The sequence below is a fragment of the Carassius carassius genome, chromosome 13 (genome assembly GCF_963082965.1).
Source record: "Carassius carassius chromosome 13, fCarCar2.1, whole genome shotgun sequence".
In the NCBI taxonomy this organism is placed as follows: Eukaryota; Metazoa; Chordata; class Actinopteri; order Cypriniformes; family Cyprinidae; genus Carassius; species Carassius carassius.
The window spans coordinates 7,396,687-7,415,096 of NC_081767.1; the positions used below are offsets into that span (position 1 = coordinate 7,396,687).

An 18,410-nucleotide genomic window follows, 5' to 3' on the forward strand; every position below is an offset into this window, starting at 1 on the left:
CATTCGATCCTCGTCAATAGTAACGTTAAAACACATTATAATATTATGTATATTTCTTTAATCAGTCACTAATAAGGTTTTATGTTATTTTAAAAAGCAAGCAAGGCAGCCCACTAGGTTTTGGAACGAAGTTGTTCAGAAGTTCACAATTCAAAGCCATTATAACTGATATGATATGCATACACTTGCTCGCGTACACAAATCTCCTCTCAGGAAACACTCCATCCATTACCTTTGAACTGCTCTGCAGCGTGCTTGCCCTAACAAGAGGGATAATAATCAAAGCATAAGTGAGTGTATAGCTCGTTTAGCCATGCGCAGATATTAGAGACAGCTGTTGCACAGGCATGGCTGTGTATGCAGCTAGGATCGTGTTAATGGCTATGAGCTCGCTCTAATATTCACCTTACAGTTACCACAAATGCTGTCAAATCATGTGTTAAAACTCATAGGTAATATTTATGGTTGGATTAATTCATCCTTGTGATTCTAAATGAGTGTTAATACAGAATATAATTAAATTGATGTTTATGTAAATGAAGTAGTACTTTCGCATACATTTTTTCCCTTAAGTGTTACTGAGCTTGGGAAATTTAAAATTAAGACATCAGTTTTGATTTTAGTTACAAAAAAATTCAAGAAATAATTAGCCACAAACACATAATGCAATTTCAAATTCGTATGACTTTTTTTTTTTTTTCATGGAACACGAATGCAGATGTTTTGAAAAATGTTCACGCTGCTCTTTTTTCGTAAAACTACAGCATACAGTCTCCAGGAGCGGTCAAGCTCTAAAAATGAAACAAAACCTCCATAAAAGTTTAAATAAATTAAAATCAATAAGATCAGTGCAAAATATTTGTGCTGCTAAAAAAGCAGTTTGAACATTATTTGTGTTCCATTTAAGCAGGAAAGTCATACAGGTTGACACACAACCATCCAAAAATCCCGAAAATTCTGTCATCATTTACTAAAAAAAGTTTTCATACTATGGTATGAGGTCAGTGGTAAGTCAGTGGTAAACAATAATGTTTGGTAACCAACATTCTTCAAAATATCTTCTTTTACATTCCACAGAGGAAAGAAAGTCATACAGATTTGGAATGACATCAGGATGAGTTAATGATTATTTTTATTTTGGGGTGAATTGTATATCATGAGGCAGCATTTAATTTGGGTCTAAATCCTTTATATTCTTCAGTTTCTCTAAACATACACAAAGAAAAGGTTCTATTCAGGAACTATATTAGGTAGATGAGTAAGATATTTCCAGAGCATGTCAGACTTTTAAGTGCTGTGTTGTCTTCAGGCATGGCATTATCACTCTACAAGCGCTGTCTGAGTCCAACAGGAGACTCTGGCTGGAAGCTATGGATGGCAAAGAGCCGGTGAGTCCTAAAGCTAATTTCTTGCCTGATTTAATACAATCTTGACATTTTCTTCTGTATTGATTCAAGCTTCAGAAGATCCTCAAGTCCAGATATTTTCATTAGAAGATGTAATAATTAATATGCCATTTATCTGCAATTTTATTGCTCAACAAGCAATTTTCAATTAACTATATGTACAGTAATATTTGTTCTCTCTCTTTCAGATCTACAACCTTCCTGCTATTCTGAGCAAGAAAGAGGAGAGTAAGTATTTAAGTCTTTAAGCACAGCCACAGTATTATTAAATCATTTTGTTTTATATTGTGTCTTGATTTTTTTATTTTTTGTTTTTTCAATCAGAGTGAGCTTGACGTTTGAGTCTGACCTCACATGGTCTCATCAGATTACCTGTGTTTACCACACACTGATCCAGATAATGTGTTCTGTTTCCCTTCACTTCACCCTTTGTGTGTCTCTGCTCTCTCATTTCCCTTTACAAGGTCGATAGCATTACATTTATGAGAGTAATAGTAAGCAGAGTACTTACAGAGTAAGCAGTTTCCCCCAGAGTGTGACACGAGCTAAATCCATCTATTGAATATGTTGTTTCTTTTCACCCATCTTTTGCAGCATATTTAAATGAAGCTGGCTTTAATTTTGTGAGGAAGTGTATACAGCTGGTGGAGGTGAGAGGTGAGACGTGTTTACTGGAGTATGATTGTGTGTGTGTATGTGTGTGTGTGTAATTGTATAACAATTATAAAATAAATTACTTAATTATAATATAAATATATAGGCGCATCTCAATAATTTAGAATGTCTTGGAATAGTTCATTTCTTTCAGTAATTCAACAGATCTTGAAACACATGTATTAAATAAATTCAGTGCACACATACTGAAGTAGTTTAAGTCTTTGGTTCTCTTAATTGTGATGATTTTGGCTCACATTTAACAAAAACCCAAGAATTCACTATCTCAGCAAATTAGAATACTTCATAAGACCAATAAGAAAAATATTTTTAGTGAATTGTTGGCCTTCCGGAAAGTACAGTATGTTAATTTACTGTACATGTACCTTGTATTTGGTAGGGGCTCCTTTTGCTTTAATTACTGCCTCAATTCGGCGTGCCATAGAGATGATCATTTTGTGGCACTGCTGAGGTGGTATGAAAGCCCAGGTTTCTTTGACAGTGTCCTTCAAGTCATCTGCATTGTTTGGTCTCTTGTTTCTCATCTTCCTCTTGACAATAGCCCATAGATTCTCTATGGGGTTCAGGTCTGGTGAGTTGGCTGGCAAGTCAGGTCAACTTTTGGTGCTTTTGGCAGTGTGGGCAGGTGCCAAATGAAATCATCATCTTCAAAAAGCTGGTCAGCAGAAGGAAGCATGAAGTGCTCCAAGATTTCTTGGTAAACAGGTGCAGTGACTTTGGTTTTCAAAAAACACAATGGACCAACACCAGCAGATGACATTGCACCCCAAATCATCACAGACTGTGGAAACCTAACACTGGACTTCAAGCAACCTGGGCTTTGAGCTTCTCCACCCTTCCTTCAGACTCTAGGACCTTGGTTTCCAAATCAAATACAAGACTTGCTCTCATCTGAAAAGAGGACTTTGGACCAGTGGGTAACAGTCCAGTTCTTCTCCTTAGCCCAGGTAAGACACCTCCGACATTGTCTGTGGTACAGGAGAGGCTTAAAAAGAGGAATATGACAACTGTACTCAAATTCCTTGACACTTCTGTATACCTTGAATCCAGCCTCAGTCCATTCCTTGTGAAGTTCATTCAAATTCTTGAACTGATTTTGCTTGACAATTCTCATAAAGCTGCAGTTCTCTCAGTTGTTTGTGCAACTTTTTCTTCCACACTTTTTCCTTCCACTCAACTTTCTGTTAACATGCTTGGATACAGCACTCTGTGAACAGCAACTTCTTTGGTAATGAATGTTTGTGGCTTACCCTCCTTGTGAAGGGTGTCAATGATTGTCTTCTGGACAGCTGTCAGATCAGCAGTCTTCCCCATGATTCTGTAGCCTAGTGAACCAAACTGAGAGACCATTTTGAAGTCTCAGGAAAACTTTGCAGGTGTTTTGAGTGGATTAGCTGATTGGCATGTCACCATATTCTAATTTGTTGAGATAGTGGATTGGTGGGTTTTTGTTAAATGTGAGTCAAAATCATCACAATTTAAAGAACCAAAGACTTAAACTACTTCAGTCTGTGTGAGTTGAATTACTGAAATAAATGAAATTTTCCACAATATTCTAATTTATTGAGATGCACCTGTATTATTGATTAATAATGTTTACGTAGTCAAAATTAAAAAGATTTTTTTTTAAAATCAGTTGGTAAAAGCGTTTTATGTGGTGTAATCAGTGTTGGGGAAAGTTACTTTTAAAAGTAATGCATTACAATATTCCGGTACTCCCTAAAAAAGTAACTAATTATGTTACTTAGTTACTTTTTATGGAAAGTAATGTGATACATTACATTTGCCTTACTTTTTAAATATGAGCAGGGCTTGATTGTTTTTAAAATAAGAAGTTCTATTTATAGCAAATATCCCTTTCACACCAAAAAGTGTAATGTATAAACCTCAGACTGAAGGAAAAGTAAATTCAACTCTGTACGGTAGAACACAGAAGAAGAATGTTCAACACTCTTCAGCAATAAAAAACAAAAAAACAATGAAGCATAATTGTTAGTTTATTTAAAGTCATTTTTGCTTATTAGTATGGTTGAACTGGATCATCAAAGGTCAGCAGCAAAGACATTAGTTAATAAAATGGGATTAGATACATATGTGTTATTTAACATATTTAATTATTGCAGGTTTGCGTCTTATTCTGAGTTTACATTTCACTGTTTTAATTCCTTTTGATGAATACTAAATTAGTTTTTTTACAAGTTGGATGAGGTAATGCACATTCACATTTAGTCTAGAACTATATCATGTTCAGAAAGCGCACACAACGCCCTCTGTACTTATGATTTCTCCCAATATAGGGACAGGAGACTTGTCAGTCAATAAATGGAAAAACAAAGTAACTGGTGTTACTTTTTTTTAAAAAGGTAACTCAGATACTTTATTGTAAATTAAAAAGTAATGGGTTACTTTACTAGTTACTTTACTAGTTACTTGAAAAAGTAATCTGATTACGTAACTACTTGTAATGCATTACCCCGAACACTGGGTATAATAGGTCATATCTGACGTCAGATAAAGTCATTCATAAGTCATTTGGTCTGTCTCTTTCAAAATTTAGAGAAATTATGCATGTGTGTTGTGTTTATATTTGTGTATGTACTGTACACATTCTCCTCTCAACAGGGCTCAACACAATGGGTTTGTACAGAGTCGGTGGAATAAACTCAAAAGTGCAGAAGCTCATGTCCACAGTCTTCTGTAAGTTACTTCACTCTACACATCTAATGCTAGCCTCGAGAACTAAACAAATAAATGTGTGATTCAGGACAGATCACAAAAATCCTTCGCTCTGAAGCAGTCCCCCAGTCTTGCAAAAACATTGTCAAATGAATTTATGTTGGAGCTTAACGTCACATCTGGTGGCTATTAATCTTGTTCTGAAAGATGTGAACTAATGTCTGAAGTGTAAAAGTATCACAGACCAACTTAAACTTTAAACACCATGTCACCATGAAACAAAAATTGACAATTTTTATTTTATATATGGAATTTTACATAGTTTATAATATCATATTTCTTTTAAATTTTCAAAAACATGATATTCCCCTCCCCTTCATAAGGACATCTCTTTCCTGGATAGATAGATTCTCAAAAAATAAATATGTTTTTTTTTTCATTATTATTATTATTTTATTTATTTATTTATTTTAAAGAAAATTAAAGAACTTTCTTGACAGTTATTTACATTTTCACCTACAGTTTTCATTACTGTAATTTAAATAATCCTTGTTATCATTGCCATAATAAATAAGTGCGCTTAACTGTCATGAAAATTATGTTACAGTGCAAAAATCTTAATAAACCTAATAATTACCTTCATTTTCCTGCAACTTTTTTTTTTTTTTTGAAATATGACTTTTTTGAATGAGCAGTTTTCCATGGGTCTTTCATATCACTACAGCATTTGCACATTTGTTCCTGTTTTTCTATTACAGCACACAAAGCAGCATCAGATATGGATCTGGACCCAGATACCTGGGACAATAAAACCATCACCAGCGGCCTCAAAAATTACCTGAGGTTAGTGTGTTCCTCAGGATTTGCTACAGGTTACAGGCTGATGTTATTACTCCTAATGGACATTCAGAATGCTGATGGGAAGATTACACTGAAATAGAGTGTACTGTACCTTTCTCCATTTGAGAGAGTTGAAAATAACCAAAAGCTTTTCTGAGAGAAGAGCTAACAAGATGTTATTCTCGTCTCCGTCAACTAGGTGTCTCATTGACCCTCTCATGACATACAAGCTCCACTCAGACTTCCTCTTGGCTGTCAGTAAGTTCTAAAGCTAAACATTAAGACATTGAAAAGCTAGCCTATATATGTTTATATATATGTGTTGAGATTGTGTTGATGGTGTATATTTGGTCTGTTTTCTTTAAGAATCTGATGATCAGAACTACAGAGTGTGTGCAGTTCACGCGCTGGTGCATAAACTACCTGACAAAAACAAAGAGATGCTGGAGATATTAATCAAACATCTACTCAAGTATGACTGAACATTGACTGTTTTATTTTTTTACTTTTGAAAGAAAACCTTTCTCTCCCTAAACTCACTTTATTTTAAGTCTCAAGTAATATGTTGTAGAGTTATTTAGAGCAAAATGTTGTAAATGAGATTGTTGATCACCAGCATGTGCTGTGTTTTTGGAGCTGGCGTCTTCGCAAGACTTCTTAACTAACGTTAGCTTAACCAAGAACAAGATGTACTTGATCTGTGGGCTCCACCACTTAAAATTTAGTGGTTGCACTAGCACTAGGTTGCATTAGACCAGTCTTGTCCTGCATGCAAGTTTTCATTGGTGTCAGGTAGTTTTGTGGGGTAATGAAGTATTATTTGAAGTATGTTATTGGTTCGAGGATTTGACTGAAGTGTGTCTCTGCAGTGTGTCCACTCACAGTGAGAGCAACAGGATGACCGTGTCCAATCTGGGAGTGATCTTTGGCCCTACACTCATGCGCTCACAGGAAGAAACAGTTGCTGCCATGATGAACATCAAATTCCAAAATGTCGTGGTAGAAATTCTCATTGAAAATTTTGAAAAGGCAAGATAATTCACAACATACCCCTGTAAGAAATGATACATTCATACTGTATCTATATCTGCAGATGTCTATATAGACTAACTTTCAGAATATGTTTTAATGTTTTTAAAAGAAGTCTCTTACACTTCCAGTCAAATGTTATTTGAGCAGCAAATCATAATGTTAGAATGATTTCTGAAGGATCATGTGACACTGAAGACTGGAGTGATGGTGCTAAAAATAAATCAGCTTTGCAATGATAGGAATAAATAAAATTTTAAAGTATATTCAAATAAAAAGCAGTTATTTTAAATTGTACAAATATTTCACAATATTACTGCTTTTGTTGTATTTTTCTGGTGAGCAGAAGAGAATTGTTAAAAAAAACATTAAAAAGGCAACTGTTCAAAAACATTTGACAGTACTGTATGCTCACCAAAGCTGTGTTTATTTTATGTTTTATATATATATATATATATATATATATATATATATATATATATATATATATATATATATATATATATATAATTAGAATACCATGACTTGTACTTGTACAATACATTATATTCATTCATTACACACAGACTGATATATTTCAAATGCCCAGGTTGCTCTGATAGTGGCCTTCAGCTCTTCTGCATTGTTGGGTCTGGCATGTTGTTCAAGAGTGGCTTGACACAAGCAATCCAACAGCTGACACCCATGTCTTGCATACGTCTTCGTGTAGTGGTAGATGTCTATAATATTGAACAATATTAAAATTTTCTGAGATACTGAATTTGGGATTTTCCTTAGTTTTCAGTTATAAACATCAAAATGAATATATATATAGTGGCGGGGTGAAGAAGGAAATGACTCGAAGATGCAGGTGAGTTCCCCGAAGGGTGGATTTTATTTAGGAAAGGGTGGTGAAAAGGCGTTGGTGTGAGGCGGTTTGGTGCTCGGCTTCCTCTCCAATTGGTGCGTAGGTGCGGTGTTCGTTTGCTGGGTTTAAATAACCAGAGCTCGATGGGGCACAGGTGTGGCCGCTCAGCCCGTGATGACACTTCACCCTCATAACCGACCACGCTCCCCTACAGTGGATGGCAAGGAGACGAATGCCAGGGTGACGCGGTTGTTTCTCGCTTCACCGTGCAACACCGAGCGGGGATGGTTAGCAGGCACACCTGCACCTGCTCAGTTTCCAGGGTGACGCTGACGAGAGCTCGGGACACGTTTCACGGGACTTCACCGTGCAACACCGAGCGGGGATGGTTAGCAGGCACACCTGCACCTGCTCAGTTTCCAGGGTGACGCTGACGAGAGCTCGGGACACGTTTCACGGGACACCCCCCACCCCCCCAAAGCGTCGTCCTGTTCCTATGGAGAAGCGGGGAGATTGGGGGAGGGCGGGGAGTGGACCCTGACAGACAGCGGGAAGTGGACCCTTCCCAAATCCGGGAGAGTCCATCAGTGTTGGCGTTGGCCGTCCCCGCTCGGTGTTGCTTGGTGAAATTGAAGTCCTGGAGCGAACCATGTAAGCTGAATTTTCATTCTTCAGTGTCATAAGAGCCTTGAGAAATCATTCTAATATGCTGATTTAGTGCTTTAAGAAACATTCCTTAGTATTATCAATGTTGAAAACATCTATTTTTGGGAAAACTGATGTGTTCTCTTTTCCAGGATTCTTTGATGAATGGAAAGTTCAAAAAGAACAGCATTTGTTTGAAATAGAAATCTAGTGTCTACGGTCACTTTTAATCAATTGAATGCATCATCGCCGAATCAAATGATTATTATTATTCTTTTATTTTTGTCTTCACAGATATTTCATCAAGCGCCGGAACCTAATGTTCCCCTGCCACAGCTTCATTCTCGTTCGGAGTCTCGCAGGAGCAGAGCCATCTGTCTCTCATCTGGCCCACGCAAGCCCAAGAGCCTCTACACACCCTCAATGTGCCTGGCAGATGCAGACAGTGAGTCTCACACCACCGGTCACCCTCACATTTCACATTCACTGCACAGAGTATCCTCTGTGTTTTATGCTAACGTCAGAAATTCATTTTAATATTTTTACCAGTCAATTGAACATAACCTAAACAAGTTACGGAATGCAGCTTAAATAGACTGATGTATTAGGAAATCAAATCAGGTTTCAGCTGTTATATGTCTCCACAGCACATGTTCATACTCCCCCTGCAGGTGACACGTTCAGCAGTAGTTCAGGCAGCACTCCAATCGGCAGCATGGACTCCCTCTCCTCCCACTCCTCAGAGCAGAACAGCTCCTCCAAAACCTGCTCCTCTCCACAGCCCAAAGACAAGCCCCCCTTCCCCGGCCTGCGACATGTCCCTTCCTCCCTGTCCTCCGACGAGCCGCAGGGCCCCACTTGCACCAGCAGTCCAGACTCCAGCTCAAGAGAGGACACGGGCCGTGTGGATTGGGAGGTGTCATGTAGGGTGAACGCAGCTTCAGCTGCTGCCAGTTCTTCACCAGCACCCAGAAAGGCTCCTCACTCTGAAGTAGGAATCAAATCAGCACAGCTTAACCGCTCGAACGCCCCATCTCTAAGATCTTTACACATCATAGAAGGTAGGGGCCAAAAACATAAGTTACTGGTTAAAAGTTTCGATTTTTTTCAAAGAAGACTCTTTTATTTTTTTCAAGCCAACATTTATTTAATCAAAAATACAGTTAAAGTGGAAATATTGTGAAATATTATTACTATTTTGAATAACTGTTTTCTGTTGTAATATGATTTAAAATGTAATTTATTTCTGTGATGGCAAAGCTGAATTTTCAGGAGTCTTCAGTGTCACATGATCCTTCAGAAATCATTCTAATATGCTGATTTGCTGCTCATATGTTATCATCTGTTATTGGTGCTCAATTATAAATCATGGTTCCTATTAATATCAATGTTAAAAACTGTTTTGCTGCAGTTTTTGATGCTTAATGTTTTGTGGAAATCATTTAAAATAAAATTCTGGATTCTTTGAATAGAAAGTTCAGAAGAGCAGCATTTATTTGTTTTGTAACAATAGAATTAAGCAACAAAAATAGATTTCAACTAGATAATAATAATAATTAAGCACCAAACCAGCATATTAGAATAATTTCACTGAAGACTGGAGTAATGATGCTGAAAATACAGCTTTGCCATCACAGGAATACATTATGTTTTTAAATATATTGAAATATAAAACAGTTATTTTAGATAACAATACAATTTAGCAATATTGCTGTTGTTTTTATAATGTATTTTGTGATCAAGTAAATACAACCTTGCTGAGCATAAGAGACTTCTTTGGGGAAAAAAAAAATTATATATATATATATATATATATATATGTATATATATATATATATATATATATATTATGGGTGTAACAGTACGCAAAAATCACGTTTGGGTACGTACCTCGGTTTTAAAGTCACGGTTCGGTTCATTTTCGATACAGTAAGGGAAAGAAATGCAAACATTAAACTGCAGGTTGTTTATTACTATAAACTTTTTTTTAACAATTTGTTTACACTTTTTTAAAATACTTTTTAATAAAATATATATAAAATAAAAAAAGAATAAGAAATTAAATACTGCTGCAAAGTTCTCCACTAAATAAAATACTCTCAGTCTCAAACCAATATCATATAATAAAATATAAATGAAAAATATACATAAATAACTATGATTACAGTGCAGTATTACCAATCCCAGCTTGTAGGCCTGCTTATATTTAAAAAATATATAACTTTTCCAAAGTGTAAAGTGCAGCATCAACAGTTTAAGTTTTTAGACCTGCTCAGATTTCGTTATTGCGTTGGACCGATCGGAATTAAGAGCAAAGGTCTGTTTAAATGCCGACGGGAGCTGCGTTTGAATTACAATCGTTTTTTTTCCTAGTTGTAGTGATGTTCACACTCGCGTGATGCCTTTTGAAAACCTTAGGACAGTGACACACCGGCATATTGCACCTGTCAAACATAATCTATTTTGCCGTCAATACTGTTGACGGTGTCCTTTATCAGTAGGCTTTATATTTATGCTCAACATGAAGTATAGATATTGTTGTCGTGAAGACAAGATCCAAGTCTGTCGGCGCCTCGGCGGCCTCCCTCTATGTCACCTACAGTAGCAGCAGCGCGCCAGCGCCGCGTCAGGCACGATCCTGGTTTGTAAAGACATAGAAAACGCGAAGCAGGTGTCTCGCTACTGACACGCAGCAGAAACGCCACGCTCACGCCATGCAGCCAGTGTGTCGCCGGCCTTAGAATCAGCTGCAGGGCGGGATTTGCGCTGAACGCGGAGACTTCCGCCACTTAATATGTTCGTTTGGAAACACGAAAATGTATATGTTCTGCATACAAAATATTGCATTCGGTCATTCGGTACACACGTGCACCGTACCTGAACCTGAACCGTACCCAAACTGATCCTTCGCAGTGAAGATGTCACACTGATCGTCCATTGCGTCGGAGGGATGAAGGTGTCTGTTGAAACCAAGCGCTACCTCCTCAAGATCCGTATCAGCACTTTAAGAGGGACCCTCAAGTCTCACCAACTGATCTGCTTCGGACTTGACAGAATTGCAGAAGTGCACAGACATGTTCCACCTAATAAGCTGCAGGAGATTTTCCCTGATATTCCCCTCAAAGACCTCATTAGACCTAAAGAGATCCAGCTTCTGATCAGCCACAAAGAAGGCCAGCTGGTGACCCAAAAAGTCTGCTCTATTGGCGACCTGGTGCTCTGGTGCTCTCGGGAAGACAGTCGGGGGCACGTATCCAGATCTCTTCGAGGAAGTCATCCTGATGGCCCACACATCCAAGACTCATTTCGCGAGATCGATGAGAACCGCATCAGTCAAGTATCGAGAGTTTGCAATAGACCCAGCTCCCTGCCATTATCCAGATCACACTGAATCTCAGTCTAGCACAGCCATCAGCAGCAGAGACTTTCTGAAGTGGTGGAGGTGGGAAAGTATTGGAGCCGCCTGCCAGCCAAGATGTGGAGGGTGTCGCTGCGGGAACTGCCAGCCAGGGGGTAAAGAAATGACGCTTGCAGAGGAAAGGGAGATGGAGCTCGTGAGAAATGGCTTGACATATACAACTGGAGATGATCACAGCACTGAACCACACTGGCACGCTAAGTATCCGTGGACAGAAGATCCAGTAACTCTACCAAACAACAAGAAAGCAGTAGAAGCAACATTCCTCAGAACTGAGAGGCAGCTGTCTAAAGAACCTGAGTGGAAGAAGGCCTATACTGCGCAAATCCATGAGATGGTGATTAACAGGGCTGCAATAAAGCTGTCTGAAGACGTCCTGCAGAATTGGACTGGGCCAGTGTGGTACATAAGCCATCTCATCGCGCCAAATCCACACTCAGTCTCCACCCCAGTCAGACTAGTTTGGAACAGCAGCCAAAAGTACAAAGGTCTCAGTCTAAACGACATCCTCATCAAAGGTCCTGATGTTCTGAACCCGATCAGAGCTGTCCTGCTGAGGTTCCGAACTGGTGTCTATGCTGCCCTTGGTGACATCCGCAAGATGTATAACTCCGTCTGGCTGGAAGATCAAGAGGTCCACCTGCACAGATTTCTGTGGCGTAACAGTGAAGATACTAAAATAGATGATTATGCCATCACAAGAGTTAACATCGGAGACAAACCTGCCGGTTGCATAGCCCAAGTCGCCATGCGAGAGACTGCAAACTTGCCTTCATTCAGTTACTTCAAAGAAGAGAGATGCGTGCTGGAAGAAGATGCCTACGTCGATGACATTCTGACTTCGCACAACGACCTTGACCATCTGAAATGCCTCACAGCCAACATCGAGCACATCCTGAAAGCTGGAGGATTCTACATGAAGCCCTGGGTCTACTCTTTTCGAAGTGGGAGGAAAGATCCCAAGAGTGAAATGCCCAGAACAGAGCCAAAGACTATGATCCTGCCAAACCAGCTGATGGAAGATGAAAACAAAGCCCTTGGCCTTGGTTACACCGTCGATGATGACAAGCTTCATGTCATGGTTGCAGTTAACTTTTCAAAGAAAAGGAGGAAGATGCGCCTTGGTCAAAACCTGCTGAGAGAAGAAGTTAGAAATCAAACTCCAGATCCACTCACTAGAAGAGAGCTTCTAAGCCAAGTTTCTGGCCTGTACGACCCACTCGGCCTTGTGACTCCTGTCAAGCAAAAGGGTGCCATTCTGGTTAGGAGAGCTTTCCAAGAAGCCAGTAAGGTACTGCTTAGAAGACCCGTGGGACGCTGCCTTGTCTGATAGTCTCAGAGAAGACGCCATAAAGCTATTAGAAGAATATGCTGACCTGAGCCAACTTCGCTTCGCCAGATCACGTTCTCTGATGGCAGCGAACACGCATATGGCGCTGTGATGTATCTTCGCTGGAGCTGCAGCCATGGTGTTGTTGTGAGACTGGTCGAATCCAAAGCCAAGCTGACCCCTCTCGACCACAGAGGGGATCCTGTGAAAGCTGAGATGTGCGGAGCCGTATTTGCAGCCCGTCTCAAGGCCTACTTCCAGAGACACTGCCGACTCCAGGTCGAGAAATGGTACCATCTTGTCGACAGTCAGACCGTCCTGGGCGCAATACAGCATGAGAGTTATGGCTACCAGACCTTCTTCGCAAACCGTGTTGGCGAGATTCAAAGCAGCACCGACGTCCAGGACTGGTGGTGGATTCCAGGGCTAGAAAACATCGCAGACATCATCACCAGAGGTGCCAATCCAGATGCCCTAACTGAGGACTCCGAGTGGCAGTCGGGTCCAAAGTTCCTCCAACTTCCTGATGATGAGTGGCCGAAGAAATCCGCTAAAGAGGTTGCAGCCCAAGCCCGAGACAAAGTCACAAAGATCCAGAAAAAGACATTTGTAGCAGTACTTACCAGAAGTCGCCTGAAGACTGCACAGATCCATCACACGATCCAGCCCGGGTAGAGTCCAGAAGACCAGCAGGATTAGCAATTCGACAGCTCGTCGATGCACTTCATCAACCTGAGAAAGTTGGTCGGGACTGTGGCGTGGATCTGGAGGGCAGCTAAAAAGTTCCTGAGTGCCAAGATCAGAGACCAAGAAAAGTGGGAGGCAGTACCATCCTCAGGTGTCCTTAAAGTCAGCGAAAGACGAGACGTGTTCCGAGACCTTTGCCTAGCAGCGCAAGAGGGTGTCAACTTCCCAAGTGCCACAATAAACAGACTAGTCGTTTACAGGGATCAGACAAGTGGACTTCTGGTTTGTGGTGGCAGAATCCAGACCTTTGGAGAAGACCACAGAGCTGTTCCTCTTCTACCATTCCAAGCTTGGTTATCCACCCTGCTAGCCAGAGAAGCACACAGCGAGGGACATGATGGAGTGGCGGGAACTCTATTGCGGATGAGAAGGAAGGCGTGGGTCATAAGAGGAAGAATTATTGCCCGAAAAGTTGTTGACAAGTGTATCTTCTGCAGGAAAGCAAAAGCAAGAACCTGCAAGCAGATAATGGGAAACTTACCTGAAGAGAGGTCCAGTCCTGCTGCACCATTCGATTTCACGTCTGTTGACTTATTTGAACCTTACTATGTGAAGGATGATGTAAAGAAGAGAGTAACTATGAAAGTAGGGGGTGTCGTATTTTGCTGTATGTCCAGCCGAGCCGTCCATGTCGAGTTAGCAAACACATTATCAACAGAGAGCTTTCTGCTTACCTACCAGAGGTTCACTGCTGTCCGAGGCCATCCCCGGAAAGTCTGGTCTGATCCTGGTACAAACTTTGTCAAACTAAAAGAAATGTATACTTACCTGAATCAACAGGACAAAGAGTCGCTTGAAGAGTATGCTGCCAGAAATGAGACCACCTGGACGTGGAAAATCCTCCCGGCCGATTCACCTCACCGAAACGGGACCGCCGAAGCTGCTGTCAGAGTCACTAAAAGAGCCCTCCAAAGTCTTACCAATGTGGAAGGCCTTACCTTCAGTGAATTCCTGACTGTGCTCCAGCTAGCTGCCAATCTTGCTAATGAGAGACCCATCGACGCCAGAGTTCAGAGCCGAGAAGAGCGCATCCAGTACATCACGCCGAACAACTTGTTGCTTGGTCGAGCCACACAAAGGGGAGACTTCAAAACTGTCGACTACACCATTTTTTTATCCATTCAAAAGACTCAAAGAAGTACAAACTATAGTCAACAATTTCTGGAAGTCCTGGAGCCAACTCGCTGGCCCGAACCTGTTCATTCGCAGTAAGTGGCATACTGCTGAAAGGAACGTTGCCGTTGGAGACATAGTTTGGCTCTGTGACCAAAATGCACTGAGAGGGCAGTTCAGACTTGCAAGAGTCGTTGGTGTTAATCCTGATTCCAGAGGTGTTGTTCGAGATGTTTATGTGAGGGTCTCTCTAAGCTCCAGCATTTCGGTGAGAAATCCAAAATCGGGTGCCAGAGATCCCAACTTGAGCACCATTCTGCATCGGGACGTCCGGCGCCTTGTGGTCCTCGTGCCAGTGAAAGATCAGGTCGGAGACCAGCCCACTTGAGAGTGCGATCTTTCCAGGCATGGCCATGTAATGATCGAGTGGGAGGTGTCGCGCTAACCCGGTGGAGGTATGGCTGTCTTCCGTGTACATTTCTGTAGTTGTGGTACAACGTGTCATTTTCTTTCTCCTACATGCCGCCTTCCCTGTGCGCGCTCTGTATGCCGGCCCGCACGTGACTGTGCGCGCTCTGGTGCGGGCTCAACCAGGTGATTTTAATTGGGGAAATTAGAAGCTCGCGCCTGGTCCAGTGTTTCAAATACACTCAGTAGTCAAAGTCAAAGTCACCTTTATTTATATAGCGCTTTAAACAAAATACATTGCGTCAAAGCAACTGAACAACATTCATTAGGAAAACAGTGTCAATAATGCAAAATGATAGTTAAAGGCAGTTCATCATTGGATTTAGTTATGTCATCTCTGTTCAGTTAAATAGTGTCTGTGCATTTATTTGCAATCAAGTCAACGATATCGCTGTAGATGAAGTGTCCCCAACTAAGCAAGCCAGAGGCGACAGCGGCAAGGAACCGAAACTCCATCGGTGACAGAATGGAGAAAAAAACCTTGGGAGAAACCAGGCTCAGTTGGGGGGCCAGTTCTCCTCTGACCAGACGAAACCAGTAGTTCAATTCCAGGCTGCAGCAAAGTCAGATTGTGCAGAAGAATCATCTGTTTCCTGTGGTCTTGTCCTGGTGCTCCTCTGAGACAAGGTTTTTACAGGGGATCTGTATCTGGGGCTCTAGTTGTCCTGGTCTCCGCTGTCTTTCAGGGATGTAGAGGTCCTTTCTAGGTGCTGATCCAGCATCTGGTCTGGATACGTACTGGATCCGGGTGACTGCAGTGACCCTCTGATCTGGACACAGACTGGATTTGGTGGCCACGGTGACCTCGGAAAAAGAGAGAAACAGACTAATATTAGCGTAGATGCCATTCTTCTAATGATGTAGCAAGTACATAGGGTGTTATGGGAAGTGTTTCCGCTTCCGGTTTACCTAATTAATGCAGCCTAAAAATCCTTTAACGGATTTGGATAATAAAAGCATATTAGTATGTTATGTGTATGCCAGGTTAAAGAGATGGGTCTTTAATCTAGATTTAAACTGCAAGAGTGTGTCTGCGTCTCGAACAATGTTAGGTAGGTTATTCCAGAGTTTTGGCGCCAAATAGGAAAAGGATCTGCCGCCTGCAGTTGATTTTGATATTCTAGGTATTATCAAATTGCCTGAGTTTTGAGAACGTAGCGGACGTAGAGGATTATAATGTAAAAGGAGCTCATTCAAATACTGAGGTGCTAAACCATTCAGGGCTTTATAAGTAATAAGCAATATTTTAAAATCTATGCGATGCTTGATAGGGAGCCAGTGCAGTGTTGACAGGACCGGGCTAATATGGTCATACTTCCTGGTTCTAGTAAGAACTCTTGCTGCTGCATTTTGGACTAGCTGTAGTTTGTTTACTAAGCGTGCAGAACAACCACCCAATAAAGCATTACAATAATCTAACCTTGAGGCCATAAATGTATGGATTAACATTTCTGCATTTGACATTGAGAGCATAGGCCGTAATTTAAATATATTTTTGAGATGGAAAAATGCAGTTTTACAAATGCTAGAAACGTGGCTTTCTAAGGAAAGATTGCGATCAAATAGCACACCTAGGTTCCTAACTGATGACGAAGAATTGACAGAGCAACCATCAAGTCTTAGACAGTGTTCTAGGTTATTACAAGCGGAGTTTTTAGGTCCTATAATTAACACCTCTGTTTTTTCAGAATTTAGCAGTAAAAAATTACTCGTCATCCAGTCTTTTTATATCGACTATGCAATCCATTAGTTTTTCAAATTGGTGTGTTTCACTGGGCTGCGAAGAAATATAGAGCTGAGTATCATCAGCATAACAGTGAAAGCTAACACCATGTTTCCTGATGATATCTCCCAAGGGTAACATATAAAGCGTGAAGAGTAGCGGCCCTAGTACTGAGCCTTGAGGTACTCCATACTGCACTTGTGATCGATAGGATACATCTTCATTCACTGCTAGGAAATGATGGCGGTCATATAAGTACGATTTAAACCATGCTAATGCACTTCCACTGATGCCAACAAAGTGTTCAAGTCTATGCAAAAGAATGTTGTGGTCAATTGTGTCAAACGTAGCACTAAGATCCAATAAAACTAATAGAGAGATACACCCACGATCAGATGATAAGAGCAGATCATTTGTAACTCTAAGGAGAGCAGTCTCAGTACTATGATACGGTCTAAATCCTGACTGGAAATCCTCACATATACCATTTTTCAATAAGAAGGAATATAATTGAGAGGATACCAGCTTTTCTAGTATCTTGGACAGAAAAGGGAGATTCTAGATTGGTCTATAATTAACTAGTTCTTTTGGGTCAAGTTGTGGTTTTTTGATGAGATGCTTAATAACAGCCAGTTTGAAGGTTTTGGGGACATATCCTAATGACAATGAGGAATTAATAATAGTCAGAAGAGGATCTATGACTTCTGGAAGCACCTCTTTTAGGAGCTTAGATGGTATAGGGTCTAACATACATGTTGTTGGTTTTGATGATTTAACAAGTTTATACAATGCTTCCTCTCCTATAGTAGAGAATGAGTGGAACTGTTCCTCAGGGGGTCTATAGTGCACTGTCTGATGTGATACTGTAGCTAACGGCTGAATGGTTGCAATTTTATCTCTAATAGTATCGATTTTAGAAGTAAAGTAGTTCATAAAGTCATTTGATAGTCATTTGATTGGGGTACAACGGGAAGAGAGGTCGGCAGAGGCACAAATTCATTCACTGTGAGGAACTGGGACTTTTTCTTTTCTTTGATTATGACGGGCTATCGGTAAGCTCACGTTGACTCTTGTTTCACAGATTCTCGTTTGAATCATTTGTCTGTTCATCTGTTTGGTATTTAATGTGGTAAATGTGTAAATGTTTGAAAGAAATTAATACTGCATGGTTTAAAAAAGAGAAACTGTTAACTAAGACTAAATGTTTAGATTGGTATAGTGTTGCTTGTAAAATGCAGAGTAAAAGACCAAGCTGTGTTGCCTGTAAAATGCATTTGACCTTTCCTGTGTTAGGAAAATACCTGATTATTTAAAATGTTTGTGTTTTCTTTTTCTTTTATTTATTTAAAGGTTTTTCACCTGTTACATCTGATCCTACTACATTGCTACATCAACTGATCAAAATAAATATTCTTCTGAGTGAAATCCCAAGTCTGGTCCCTTTCAAGTGTGGGCACCTCACAGTTAAAATACACTTGACAGTACCGAAAGCC

General features: G+C 40.4%; 1 protein-coding gene across 7 annotated transcripts in view; it reads left to right on the forward strand.

Moving 5' to 3' along the window:
- LOC132155896 (rho GTPase-activating protein 42) overlaps window positions 1-18,410 on the forward strand; it is a 114,504-nt gene that overhangs the window by 90,560 nt on the left and 5,534 nt on the right. For 4 of the 7 annotated variants that reach the window (XM_059564660.1, XM_059564663.1, XM_059564659.1 and 1 more), the window contains 10 exons: window positions 1,310-1,388; window positions 1,595-1,634; window positions 2,001-2,063; window positions 4,704-4,778; window positions 5,516-5,600; window positions 5,797-5,855; window positions 5,964-6,069; window positions 6,467-6,626; window positions 8,413-8,563; window positions 8,790-9,179. In XM_059564660.1, coding sequence (XP_059420643.1) covers window positions 1,310-1,388; window positions 1,595-1,634; window positions 2,001-2,063; window positions 4,704-4,778; window positions 5,516-5,600; window positions 5,797-5,855; window positions 5,964-6,069; window positions 6,467-6,626; window positions 8,413-8,563; window positions 8,790-9,179 — 1,208 coding nt within the window. Of the gene's footprint in view, window positions 1-1,309; window positions 1,389-1,594; window positions 1,635-2,000; window positions 2,064-4,703; window positions 4,779-5,515; window positions 5,601-5,796; window positions 5,856-5,963; window positions 6,070-6,466; window positions 6,627-8,412; window positions 8,564-8,765; window positions 9,180-18,410 lie in introns of all 7 variants that reach the window. The other 3 variants (XM_059564658.1, XM_059564657.1, XM_059564661.1) reach the window with 1 other exon arrangement.